The following is a 14,114-nucleotide window of genomic DNA, read 5'->3' as shown; positions in this document are numbered from 1 at the left end:
CCAAAACCAATACATTCAAAAATTTCACTTGAACAGCAAAAATACAAGAAACCAATCACCTGCAAGGAAAATCCTGTGCGCAGGTGAGAGTTGCCAACATTACATTAACAAAAAATAATAAGAAATTCAATATCATAATATTAAATGAAAGAGATGAAGAAGTGAGAAGAAAGAGAAAGAAAAAGAAAGAGATGTAAGAGTGCCAGCAAAACATACCTTGATAGAGAAAGATAATATGATTTAATCAAAAATTTTATCCTCCATTCAAGTGGTTATTATCCATTCAATAGATCTTCTTTTGAACAATTTATCGGATCTACCATTGATATGTTCAATGAGGTAATCTGGAATGTTGTTAATCAATTTATTTGCTATGTAAAAGTATTGTCTTCTGCAAACATTGAGATCCATTCTTATGTTTTCAAATCTCTTTCTGGAAGGACGCAAATTAAGATTTGTATCACGGAAAAGAAAAAGATGTCTATTATTTTTAATGAAAATTATTAGGTTTTTGATATAAAGTTGACGGACTGTTAATACCTTAAACTCATTGAACAAGTAACAGTAATTGAAGATACTTGAGAAATTGTCAAAAGATCCACTTTATTCTAATATCTCAAGTGTCTTCAATTATGGGAAAGTTTCACAACATTAATATTCACTACACAAACTTAATCAATTTCAGAGTAATTATACTATTTTACGTGTTATAATATTATACTAATTATACGTGTAACCGGTTCCAACTTGAACTTACGCCCCACTAGATACTATTTTACGTGTTATAATTATACTAATTATACGTGTAACCGGTTCCAACTTCAACTTACGCCCCACTAGAGACATATATCAGCAAAATAGAATGGACTTAAATGTGAGTAGAAGACAATTTTCTTACGTCTCTCAGAGGCTGATAAAATTTAATCCCGACTAAATTCATAGAAAATATGAGCGGTAGCAGAAAGCTCAGGAATGAAATTGATGAGTGGATATGTGGGATTGACATTGAGGAGGAAATATTCTAGAGGCCAACTAATCCTTTCTTTAGACTATCATACATTTCTCGTTGCTCTTTTTTCCCATCTTTCCAAGTAACGCTTGTCACTGTTTTTGATTTTACTTAGACTTTCTTCATTTTTTTCCCGCGTAAATCGGTTTTTATTGAATTGATATTATTTCTCCTTCAGTATTTCCTTGTAGTATTTTAAACAATTTTTGTACTAAATTTAACTTTTGCCTTTATTTGTTACTTTACTGATGCTCAATTTGACTGGTTTTAGACTCAATATTGTTAAAAATTTGACTGGTGACAGAGGTTTATTTATTTATTCATTTCTTTATTTATTCTTTTTATGTTATATATTTATTGTATAGATGTTTAGGCTCTTCAGGAAATTGTATTTTATTTGTTTTTTCAGGTTTTATTATAATTTCTTTTTTGTTTTTTACTATTGCTCTAATTCTGTTTGTGTAGAAATGACAAAGACTTATTCTTTTTTTTTTAGTTACCAAAATCAAGTGACTGTCTCGTTCATATTATTATGTACTGCAATAACAATAGTGTAGAACTTCAACCACAGCTGTTAAGCTACTGAAGTTCTTTTCTTTTTTTCCATCATGATGATACTATTTTAATAGAGTTAGGCCCGCCGCAAAGTAGACCCACGCTAATCCACGAAAACAACCCACGCCGTGGGATGTTTTTTAAACCATTGCTAGGCTTCTCCAGACTTCTGTGTAATACATGCAATGAATAATCCACTTGTCAGCTGATTGATTATGAATAATTCTATAGCAATGGTTTACAAAACATCCCACGGCGTGGCGGTTGGAGTGGGGTGGATTAGCGTGGGTCTACTTTGCGGCGGCCTTAAGCCCTGTTGCACAAAAGCTTGTTACATTTTAATCATGATTATCACTAATCTTGAGAAATGAACAAATTTCAATTTGTAATTTTTGTTTGCAGGTCTGCAACTAGAAGGCCTGTTCAGGCTGTCAGGCGGCAACCCGACGCTAGTGGAGCAACTGAAGGCGTCGTTTGATAGGACAGGCGACGCCGATCTGGAGGGCTGTGGTGACGTCACTAGCGTCGCGGCGCTCCTCAAACTTTGGCTCAGAGATCTGCCCGAACCCGTTGTGCCGGCGGTCACAGCTGCTGAGCTCGTGTCTCTTTTGCATAGTGAGTTTCATATATTATTCATTTGTTCATTCAATAGCTTTATCATCATAAGTAGTTTAGAAAAATTGGAATAAAACTCAACTTCACCTCTAATCTCCACTCCAAAGAATGAGGAATTGTGTTAAATTATATGAGTTATAACTTTTTGATACACTGTTTTTGAAACCGAGCAGTAACGGAAAGTAACTGGCGGCCAGTGTTTCCAATTACATCATTATCGACCAATTCTCATCAACATTTTTTGTAATTAGAAATTGGTGTACAGTGACGGTATAAGCATCGGCTTCCAATGTATTATCTGGGGCGGCTTGCTTAAGGAGCCCATTGCTCAATCATATCTCAGAATTTGCATAAACACCATACAGCATAGACTTTGAATATATGAGAAGATGCCTTCTTACATTGGTGCAAAGCTTTATTTTAACCTACCAATTGAGCTGCAGTCCTTATCCAATCAGAAAATATTCAAACATAAACTATACAGCTTCCTTGCTCGAAAAGTTTATTATAGTATAACTGATTTATGTGATACAAGATAGAGGCATATTTTTAGTCATAAATCATTCTATAACCTGCACTATTTTGAATCAAAAAGACTAAGAGGATTTGAAGAGGAATGGATTTCATGTTGCTTTCAAGACCAAACCGATTTTAAATAGTCTATTTCGCTGGAGTAAAGACAAAATTGATATTTGGGATAAAAGTGGGGTGCACAAACTTGAATGTTGTGATTGTAATGCTTGTTAATAGGGACAAACTGGTAGAAGTTTCAAAAGTAGAATTAAAGAACACATCAGAGATTGGAATAAACAAAATGGGGAATCTAACTTTGCAGAACATTTGATAACAAATTAATCACAAGTTCACAGTTGAGTATAATGTTGAGTTTCTGCATGTTAATAACAAAGGCAGATCTTTAAATATCCTAGAGGCTTTAGAAATAACAAGAGTAATTAAGGAAAATTCCCAGTATAGTTTAGATGACCAGATTCATTTCAACCAATACAACACTACGAATTTAACATTGTAAGCATACATTAGTCAATAGTTTTTCCATTTACATATTTGTTTTATCTTTCACCCTTGTTTACTTGGTTCTTATTTTGCACTGAAAGTAAATTTTGTTATCATGGCGAGTCTGTTGCTTAAGCCACCATTTTGTGACACCGTTGAGTCGGAGGAGACTGTCTAGCTCGGCCAATGGCAGGCGTTTATGCCCTTGACCAATAGCAGTACTCGCCTACTAGTATAAATTCTGCTGTTCTTCTATTTAGTTTTAGTTTATCAGAGATTGACAATGGTGTAATAACCGAAACCGGTCTTTCTAAGTATCAATAAATCTGTGACTTTTGGACAATTTCTTAGTCTTTTTCATTCAATATGAATAATTACCACAATATCAACTTCACAACTACACAAAAAGTGAAAAACATATTTTGTGTACAGTTCCTGCTTTCTTTGTATTTTTTTTATTATTTTCATGATGGTATTCAACATTTTCTTGTGAAAGAGCTATGGCCAGATCTATGGCTGTATAATAGAGCCTCAACTTGTACCTACACTATAGTCCGTACAAAATTACTTCTGACTTGGAGGAATATGCAGCGCAGAGAAATGGAGGGAGATCAGCCAATTACAGTGATCAACTGAAAGCTCAACTCGTAAAATATCAATTAATAGAGTCATAGGTAGAAGCGCAGTTGCCAATTTGTCAGTCGTCTGACTGCTTTCAGACAGGAAACTTCGCATGTGTAGCATGACCACATGAACAGTCACATGAACGCTGGCCGCTTCAAAACGGCAACATCGCGCCTCTCTATCCCTCCCGCTGTATGCTTTCTCTATCTGCGCATGTTCATCCCAATTAAGTAGTAATTTTGTACAGAGTATAGCAACCAAAGATGATTAAAGGCACCAAATATTTGGTCAGATATATGGCTGTATAAAGGGTCCTAACTTGTATTATATAAGACAAAATTTCTATTTGATAATTATACATTCATTATTTTTTTAATTTATTTTTCCGTTGCAGAATACAAAGGGGGCGCTGATGATACAGAAGCATGGTGCTCTGAAACAGGGCGTCTGCTCTGCTGCTGGGGAGGCCAAGGGGTGCCCGGACAGGGGGTGCTGCGTGAACGCAACGCAAGGCTTTTGCGTTGCATCCTCAGACTGTTGCACCGCTATCAGCTGAATCAGCTGGCGGCACATCAGATAAACCAGCAGACGACGCAAAATCAGCTGATGCAGAATCAGCTGGCGCCTGTGTTTGCGGCGTTGCTGTTGAGTGTGGATGACGGGATGCCTCGTATTGCATCACCCGATACGACGGCTGTCGTCTGTGCGTTGATTGCTAATTATGACCGGGTCTATGATGAGAGGTAAGTGCTATTTTATACTCAAAATCGTATTTTTCAGGGTCTCTTTACGGTACTTAGCTACCCTACGCTGAAATACGTCCTATCTCCCAATGTTAAATCCAACTAAATCCAATTGGCAGGGTTTGGTGCATTCATCCTCTCATTTCATTGCTCCTATTTCATGCATAGTTTCATAATACTTCTCTTCTTTTTTATTAAACGTCTGATCACAATGTTTTGTAATAGGACCTTCATAGTACATTTCTTACCTATTCCATCTACCCTCTATTGTATTGTATTATGAAGTTTAATATTTCATGGTATACTTTCATGATGAGTTCCATTCCACATGGATGCAAATAACAACTTTTCATTCCTCCATTATTGCTAATGTGATCTAGTATAATGTTGATGGCTTAATATAATACTATAATATTTTCTTTGATATTATTTGTAATTGATTAATACTGATGCAGAACTGTTTAATAATTATTGGTGAATAGGCTTCCTATTGAGGTGAGGCAACTTGATCACAGGAGGTTCAAACAGATTTTAGAAATATTTCTCTTGAAAAACCCCTTTTACTCAGTTGAAGAGTTTATTGGCATGAAAATGGATGTAGAAGATTTCAATATTTAGAATTTATCAATATTACTATTATATGAATAGGATTGGTATACCGTACATGTATTTATTGTAAATGTGACTTTGTATTGTTTTTATTGACAGTATTTGTATTGACTGAGTGTTGTTTTGTTACTGTTATATCATAGCCACCTCTAATACATGTATTAGAGGTGGCTATGGTTATATTGACTGGCCGGCCTATATGTCAAATTGTGACATCCTGTTTTTTGGCTAATAAATTTATTCTATTCTATTCTATAATATATAATAAAGGAAAGAGTTGGCTTATACATGTACGGGATAGAAAATTCACGAACGATGTATCATCACGTCTTAATTTACAGAGGATAATTATAGGCATATTCTCTGTTCTTTAAGATTTCAGTTCGTCAAGGTTTTAGCTTGTCTGAATTCAATTTGTTCTTTAAACAGACCCTTGCGGAGCACAGGTTACCTGCTAGTATTCAATGAAAATTGTTACAACAACTGTAATCAGGACTAGCTAGTAGTTTCGGTGTTACGATGCTATCATTCTTTTGCAAAAATTCTAATCAATATCTATAATTCGAATGTTGACAGTGTTTTTTTTTTATAATTTTTGCAGTATGTCATGTGGCGACGTGAAGATGGACGGTGCCAGTACACCGGAAACGCGTCTGTTTTCGGCGGGAAAGAATAAAAGTTTGACTTTGAGTGAAACGACTCCGCTGCAACTGGCATACAGCGGAAGTAAGAAGCAGCGCAAGCGCAAAGACCGGCAGAGCAGTGCTGACAGAAAGTTTGTCAGGTTAGTACTGGCATAGAGAAAAGATAGCGTAAGAAGATATCTATCTCATGTTGCAGGTCGTTTATGTTTCAAATCTCAAGCCGATTTTTGTCAAGCGTTGTTCTCTTATCTTTCTGCACTGCGATTATAACGTGGACTTCACTATATAGTGAGGTCCACGTTAGAATGGCAGTGAAGAAAGATAAAAGAAAAACGTTGCCAAGTCCCTCCATTTTGCCACTGAGTGTACACAGCTGTTACTCAATTCATCCCATTAAATTTAATATAATAATAATTATCATTCCCTTGATAAAATAATCAATTTAATGTCAAATTAATAAAAAAATATATTTTTTTTCATAATTTGATTCAAAAATTTTCTTTCATAACTGAGATCAGATTTTTATTTTTATACAAACCTGAAATGGCGGCTAATGTAAAAAGCTGTGAAACAACAATCTGAATTTCAAAACAACAGAATTTAAGTTATTTGGTAGTTATTCTATTTCAAATTCCTTTCAAAAATAATAGAAATCCTTTTTAAAATGAGTCATTTCAATGGAAATGATTCTTAAAAAACCGTTCAATATTGTTTATACCGGTACGAGTAGGTCTAACCTTTACGTGTGGGCTAATTGAAGCATGTTGAAGTCTAGGATGGTTAGTTATCAACTTTTAAAATGTCATTTCAGGTATTTTAATTTGTGTTTCTCATACGGTAATGTCTAAAAAATTTTTAATTTATGATTTTTTTTATTCAAATTCAAATTTATTCGACAAAAACGTACACAATACAAAATCAAAATAAAAGTTCTCAAAAGCAAAATAACATAGTTATTAATATACATATTACACTGTATTATTCATTTTACATGGTGGATTTCTACTGGCAAAAGTATAACTTGTCCGTCAGTAGGAGTAGCAATAATTACATTATAACAAATAATTGTTCCAAAAATACATTTTTAATGAATTATACGACTTGTGTACTCAAGTATTTTGATAGAATAAAGAAAAAAAATGGCGGCTGAGAATGGTTTGTCTACTTTTGTACAGTCACTGTCAAAAGTAAAAATAAAATATTCTGTCAAACTGACAACATTGCAAAGCGAGAGAGATAGCGCTATCTGTTTTGTTGTATGATAGAAAAGGACAGCAACAGTATTGTCAATCGTACACTGCCATTATAACGTGGACCTCACTATTGTATATTGCAAATCGAATCACAGCTAACTTCTACAGGAGGCAGTGGAAAAGGACAACAATGCTTTCCTATTATTTGCACTGATTTTGAAACGTGAATGTCACTCTAGGTCTCTCTCTCTCTCTCTCTCTCTCTCTCTCTCTCTACAGTCCTGATTCCATCCAATTGCAGTCTTGCACATTTCTGTACTCACTGATCACTCTTCTGGAAATGACTACTAGAATAAAAATCTGTTGTGGTACACTCACACAACTTTCCTTGCTCATTGAACTGTAAGCCTCATTCTTAAACGAGAATAATTTAGGGGAATAACATAATGACGATTGGCGGCAACATATTTGAAACTACGATCAGACTACTGTATATTTGTATATATAATAATTGCTTTCAGAGTACTTTTTCCTTTGTGTAAATTGTGAAATTCGATGATTTTTTTAAAAGTCGTCAAAACAGCTGTTCTACAGATGAAATATCTCGACTATGTGTTCTTTTTATAAACTGCTCTACCTACCTACCTCATGCACGAGAAGGAGTTTACAAAGTCCATTTCTCAAGGATGGGGTGGACCCCCCATTAGTTTCCCAGAAAGGAGACTCATGCCAGTTGATAGAGCTGATAAATATCTATCTATACAGGGTATGAATTTGAAAAAAATCGGTCCATTTTTCAGAAAATCGTGAAAAACATGGTTTTTTAGTTATTATTCGTAATTTTTCTCAAGAATATTACGGAGCTCCTGCAATTTTCCAGAAATGAGACTCATGTCAGTTGATAGGGCTTATGAATAGCTGCTATCCATGGTATAAATTTGAAGAAAATCATTAGAGCCGTTTTCGAGAAAACCGGGAAAACCATGGTTTTTTAGTGATTATCTGCCATTTTCTCAAGAATATTACGGAGCTCCTGCAATTTTCCCCAGAAATGAGACTAATGTCAGTTGATAGGGCTTATAAATTAGCTATCCATGGTATACATTTGAAGAAAATCGTTGGAGCCGTTTTCGAGAAAACCGTGAAAAACATGTTTTTTTAGTAATTATCCGCCATCTTGATTTGAATTTCATTGAATTTCTTATTGTCGGATCCTCATGGTATAAGGACCTTAAAAATTTCAAGTATAAGTTTAAAATTTCAAGTCAATCGGTTGATTAGGAATGGAGTTATCGTGTTCACAGACATACACACATACACACACAGACCAACACCCAAAAATCATGTTTTTGGACTCAGGACCTTGAAACGTATAGAAAACTTAAAATTAGGGTACCTTAATTTTTTTGGAAAGCAATACTTTCCTTACCTATGGTAATAGGGCAAGGAAAGTAATAATGTGTAATATTAATAGTAGTAATTTATAACCACATTTCTGCAGAATTGAGGAATTGAACAATCATTGGAAAATTAATCAGTAAAAGTTTCAAAATTATCCTTTAATTTTACTATCATGTTATGTTATTTGGAGGATGTAATTTATTAATTAAATTATGTTTTTTGATTGATTGCAGGTCCAACTCGGAAGAACGTCCATGCAAGTCGAGCTGCGGCGGTGTGCTGGTGGTGGGGGGTGCGGGAGGGGTCGCTGGGGGTGCAGGGGTTGGCGACGAGTCGATTCGCCGAGTGAGCAGTCACGAGGACTTCAGCCGAGCACGCTCGCACCACAAGGGCGCTCAACCGCTCATGGAGCTCATCTCGGAGACGGCTGCTTGCATTCAGGTCAGTGGCATTCACTTTATCAACATATCACTTCATCAAGTAGGCCTACTTATTTCTTTATTTATTTATTTATTCGTGGACAGAATCACAAATCATATAAATAATTATGATTAGGAAGGAACAACAGGCTTGGCCCAAATCTATTCCATTCCCAAATTTTGATAAATATTAATAAAATGTCCAAAAAATAGGTTATGTTTCGTAAAACGTTCAAGTTCAATTTTCGTCCAAAAATATATACAAGCTAAACATTTTGAATTCATAGAAATTAAAACACCAAACTATTTTTAAATATAACACTTAATTTTCACTTCATATTGAATTAATCAAGTTATTTTATAAAATTTTGAACCCAAAAATACACACAACTTCTTGAGATATTAAATAAATAAATATTTATTGCCCTCCCCCCCCCTCAAAAAAAATTACTACATCAGTAACAGAAAATTTTAGATAATTTTCAATTACATACAATAGTTAGTTTCAGAAATTTCTTATAATGTGTCCTCTAAATGTTAAGTGTTTTCTGTGTGGAAATTGACCTACTCCACTATGGCGTACCATGTTCTAGAGTAGGTTTTGTTTGTTTGTGTTTCTTTTTGTGTGCTGAATTAGTAATAAATTAGTAAGTGATTAGTAAGTCATTAGGTGTTTAGTTGAAAATATGAGATGTTTGAAATAATGTTTTCTACGTTCTGCGGAATATGTTGAGAAATATGTTTTACTCTATCCAACACTGAAATATAAATCCTTCTTAGCATTCAATTATGTTTTAAAATTATAAATAGATAAAAAATGATTTTATTGTTAATAAATTAGAATTTTAGATTAAAGAGGTATTAGTCAATCAAATACTCGACCTTTCAAACTCATATTCAAAAAATAAATATGCCTATAAAGAAACAAGGAAATCTTTCCAATTATCCTGTCTTTAATCAGTCTGGTTTCGGGTGAAACATTCTTCAACTACTAATAAAAAAATTAAACTACTTAAATGAATGTTTTTGTCGGTTACATTTTATCTTCAATAGAAAATAAAGGAGTTACATAAATTCTCATTATAAAGACGATTTTCCTATTAAACATAATCTATAAACATTTCAACTATAAACTATAACTTCAATTTATTAATATGTATTCTATGAAAAATTTGATTGCATGAATAACAAAAATGTCCCCCCACGTGATACTAATAAAATGAAACGATGGGTGAACAAAATAATTGGTTAAAAAATATAAATTTATTGCAATATTTTGGATACAATACATAACTCTCTTACAGTAAAATACATTCATAGTCCTCATTTCTCATCCATAGATCAGATTCAATACAATATTTATAGCTACATGGAAGAATAAACTATCAAAACTCCCAGACAATAAAGATTTCAGTAATAAATTTCAGATGTTTTATTGCTGCACAGTCAATAAATTCACAAGAATTGCATTGAAAAAATTCAAATACAAAAATGTTCGAGTTTTACTATACCATATCACAGCTTCCAATCAATAAACAAGTTGACAATAAAATTTTGATTTATGACCAAGTTATGGGAGTTCTAATTAAAATCGGTTAATCCGAAATGGAGAGGAATATTGATGTGTGAAAGAATAAAAAATAATCGAAAATTGATAATTTGAGTGTGTTATAACACAAATACAGTCCTTATAAGTGTCAGAGGTAAATTATGGGGGATTTCAGAGGAATTAGTTTTCGAGTACATCTTGCGCGTTGCGTTAAAATGAGAGTATCGCGGTGTTTGACGTAAACAAGATGTCTATTTCAGACCCATTTTTGCGAAAGTTATCAATGCGTAGAAGATCCAAGTAAAAAAATAAAAATGATGACCAAATAATGGCTGCACTTAGTTCAGTCTAGATGGTACTTGAAGTAAATGATTCAATTGAGAGCACTAGAGAAGATAACAGAAGATTGTGTGGAGTACTTTATCGTAAAATTCCCTTTGAATTTTCAGCGTGGTCTGGGTGAAACATTCTTCAACTACTAATAAAAAAATTAAACTACTTAAATGAATGTTTTTGTCGGTTACATTTTATCTTCAATAGAAAATAAGGAGTTACATAAATTCTCATTATAAAGACGATTTTCCTATTAAACATAATCTATAAACATTTCAACTATAAACTATAACTTCAATTTATTAATATGTATTCTATGAAAAATTTGATTGCATGAATAACAAAAATGTCCCCCCACGTGATACTAATAAAATGAAACGATGGGTGAACAAAATAATTGGTAAAAAATATAAATTTATTGCAATATTTTGGATACAATACATAACTCTCTTACAGTAAAATACATTCATAGTCCTCATTTCTCATCCATAGATCAGATTCAATACAATATTTATAGCTACATGGAAGAATAAACTATCAAAACTCCCAGACAATAAAGATTTCAGTAATAAATTTCAGATGTTTTATTGCTGCACAGTCAATAAATTCACAAGAATTGCATTGAAAAAATTCAAATACAAAAATGTTCGAGTTTTACTATACCATATCACAGCTTCCAATCAATAAACAAGTTGACAATAAAATTTTGATTTATGACCAAGTTATGGGAGTTCTAATTAAAATCGGTTAATCCGAAATGGAGAGGAATATTGATGTGTGAAAGAATAAAAAATAATCGAAAATTGATAATTTGAGTGTGTTATAACACAAATACAGTCCTTATAAGTGTCAGAGGTAAATTATGGGGGATTTCAGAGGAATTAGTTTTCGAGTACATCTTGCGCGTTGCGTTAAAATGAGAGTATCGCGGTGTTTGACGTAAACAAGATGTCTATTTCAGACCCATTTTTGCGAAAGTTATCAATGCGTAGAAGATCCAAGTAAAAAAATAAAAATGATGACCAAATAATGGCTGCACTTAGTTCAGTCTAGATGGTACTTGAAGTAAATGATTCAATTGAGAGCACTAGAGAAGATAACAGAAGATTGTGTGGAGTACTTTATCGTAAAATTCCCTTTGAATTTTCAGCGTGGTCTGAGTGAAAAATTTTGATATTATATAAGGAATGCTAAGGAGAGATTATAGAGAATGCCACCATAGTGAATAGTGTTTGAGTTACCAGCGTCAAATCACGTAACTTTATCAAGTACTTTAAAGTTATTTTGCATCAATTTGTTGGAGATCTACTTCTATGCAGATTTGACCAGTTTTCCTCAATTTGTCAGCCAATTCTGAAATTGATAGCAAGTTCTGAAATAGATTTGAAGCTCACCTTTCATATTCTGTTGAGATTTCTTTCATAGACCGCCACCTTTCAAATATTCTTAATCGTTCAGCTGTTGTATTCCATAGTTGAGTAGTTTATATATTTATGAATTTTCAAATGAGTCGACTAGAAACTGTCTCCATAATTCATTTCTTATTTATGAATGAGCTTAAGGCTGTGCAAAGGCTAAATGAATCGACTGAATCGCTGAATTTTCAAATGAATCGACTAAAAACTGTTTCCATAATTCATTTCTTGTTTATGAATGAGCTTAAGGCTGTGCAAAGGCTAAATGAATCGACTGAATCGCTGAATTTTCAATAAATCGACTAAAAACTGTTTCCATAATTCATTTCTTGTTTATGAATGAGCTTAAGGCTGTGCAAAGGCTAAATGAATCGACTGAATCGCTGAATTTTCAAATAAATCGACTAAAAACTGTTTCCATAATTCATTTCTTGTTTATGAATGAGCTTAAGGCTGTGCAAAGGCTAAATGAATCGACTGAATCGCTGAATTTTCAAATAATCGACTAAAAACTGTTTCCATAATTCATTTCTTGTTTATGAATGAGCTTAAGGCTGTGCAAAGGCTAAATGAATCGACTGAATCGCTGAATTTTCAAATGAATCGACTAAAAACTGTCTCCATAATTCATTCTTGTTTATGAATGAGCTTAAGGCTGTGCAAAGGCTAAATGAATCGACTGAATCGCTGAATTTTCAAATAAATCGACTAAAAACTGTTTCCATAATTCATTTCTTGTTTATGAATGAGCTTAAGGCTGTGCAAAGGCTAAATGAATCGACTGAATCGCTGAATTTTCAAATAAATCGACTAAAAACTGTTTCCATAATTCATTTCTTGTTTATGAATGAGCTTAAGGCTGTGCAAAGGCTAAATGAATCGACTGAATCGCTGAATTTTCAAATAAATCGACTAAAAACTGTTTCCATAATTCATTTCTTGTTTATGAATGAGCTTAAGGCTGTGCAAAGGCTAAAGATAAACTTTCTACTCGTGATATTTTACAAAGTTTTTCGATTTGTATATCATCAAGCTATCAAAATGAAAAAGTTTTCTCAGGAAAGCATTTTTTACCGATCATTACTTTTTGAGATATGAGCGCCTTAAGTTTAAATAATCGGGACAGAACATTTCAAATTCGGTAAGATAAAAAACAATGAGATTTGGAGGATGGATTCTTCATGGTATTGTTGATCTAGTAAAACAAAAATTTTCTGAAAATATCAATTTTTGAAAAAGTTATTCAATTTACAAAAATAACTCAACTGAAAGTTATTTTTAGTAAATTGAATAACTATCTTAAAAATTGATATTTTCAGAAAATTTTTGTTTTACTAGATCAACAATACCATGAAGAATCTATCCTCTAAATCTCATGGATTTATCTCTTACCGAATTTGAAATGTTCTGTCCCAATTATTTAAACTTAAGGCGCTCATATCTCAAAACGTAAGTAATGATCAGAAAAAAAATTTCCTGAGAAAACTTTCTCATTTTGATAGCTTGATGATATACAAATCGAAAAACTTGGAAAAATATCACGAGTAGAAAGTTTATTTTTAACCTTTGCATAGCCTTAATGTTTTTTGCTGCTCGATGGATGGATGATGAGGCTTATGAACTTTATGAATTTTTAAATAAGTCGACTTGAAACTGTCTCAATAATTTATTTTTGTTCTATAAATAAGCAAATTGTTTTTGTTTTTTGCGGCTCGTCTTTAAGCTTTCAGTTCACCAGGGATTGATTAAATTATTCAGCTACAGAAGTATGTTTCTGGAATTTTCAATAGCCTAATCAAGATTAGTGATAGATAGATAAAGGACTTTTATTTACACTTTACAATAAAAGTGATTATGTCTATTAAAAGTCGTTTTATTCAATATGTTGTGTTTCTACCACAAACTTACCCACAACAAAAACAGAAAATAGCAACTCCATGAAGTATCTATCTTATTTAAATGAATTTAAATCCTTAAAGTTTAAAAATCAA

The 14,114-nt window shown here is 33.0% G+C and overlaps 1 protein-coding gene across 2 annotated transcripts in view; it reads left to right on the top strand.

The window, feature by feature from the left end:
• LOC111062084 (protein FAM13A-like) overlaps nt 1-14,114 on the top strand; it is a 55,855-nt gene that overhangs the window by 5,000 nt on the left and 36,741 nt on the right. For both annotated transcript variants that reach the window (XR_005572437.1, XM_039437442.1), the window contains exons 4-7: nt 1,967-2,179; nt 4,212-4,560; nt 5,771-5,953; nt 8,641-8,848. Coding sequence is in view for 1 of the 2 variants with exons in the window: in XM_039437442.1 (XP_039293376.1) it covers nt 1,967-2,179; nt 4,212-4,560; nt 5,771-5,953; nt 8,641-8,848 (953 nt within the window). In the remaining variant the exon portion in view is untranslated. The remainder of the gene's footprint in view (nt 1-1,966; nt 2,180-4,211; nt 4,561-5,770; nt 5,954-8,640; nt 8,849-14,114) is intronic.

This window comes from Nilaparvata lugens, chromosome 11 (genome assembly GCF_014356525.2).
Source record: "Nilaparvata lugens isolate BPH chromosome 11, ASM1435652v1, whole genome shotgun sequence".
Taxonomy (NCBI): domain Eukaryota; kingdom Metazoa; phylum Arthropoda; class Insecta; order Hemiptera; family Delphacidae; genus Nilaparvata; species Nilaparvata lugens.
This window is presented reverse-complemented; position numbering and strand designations above follow the sequence as displayed.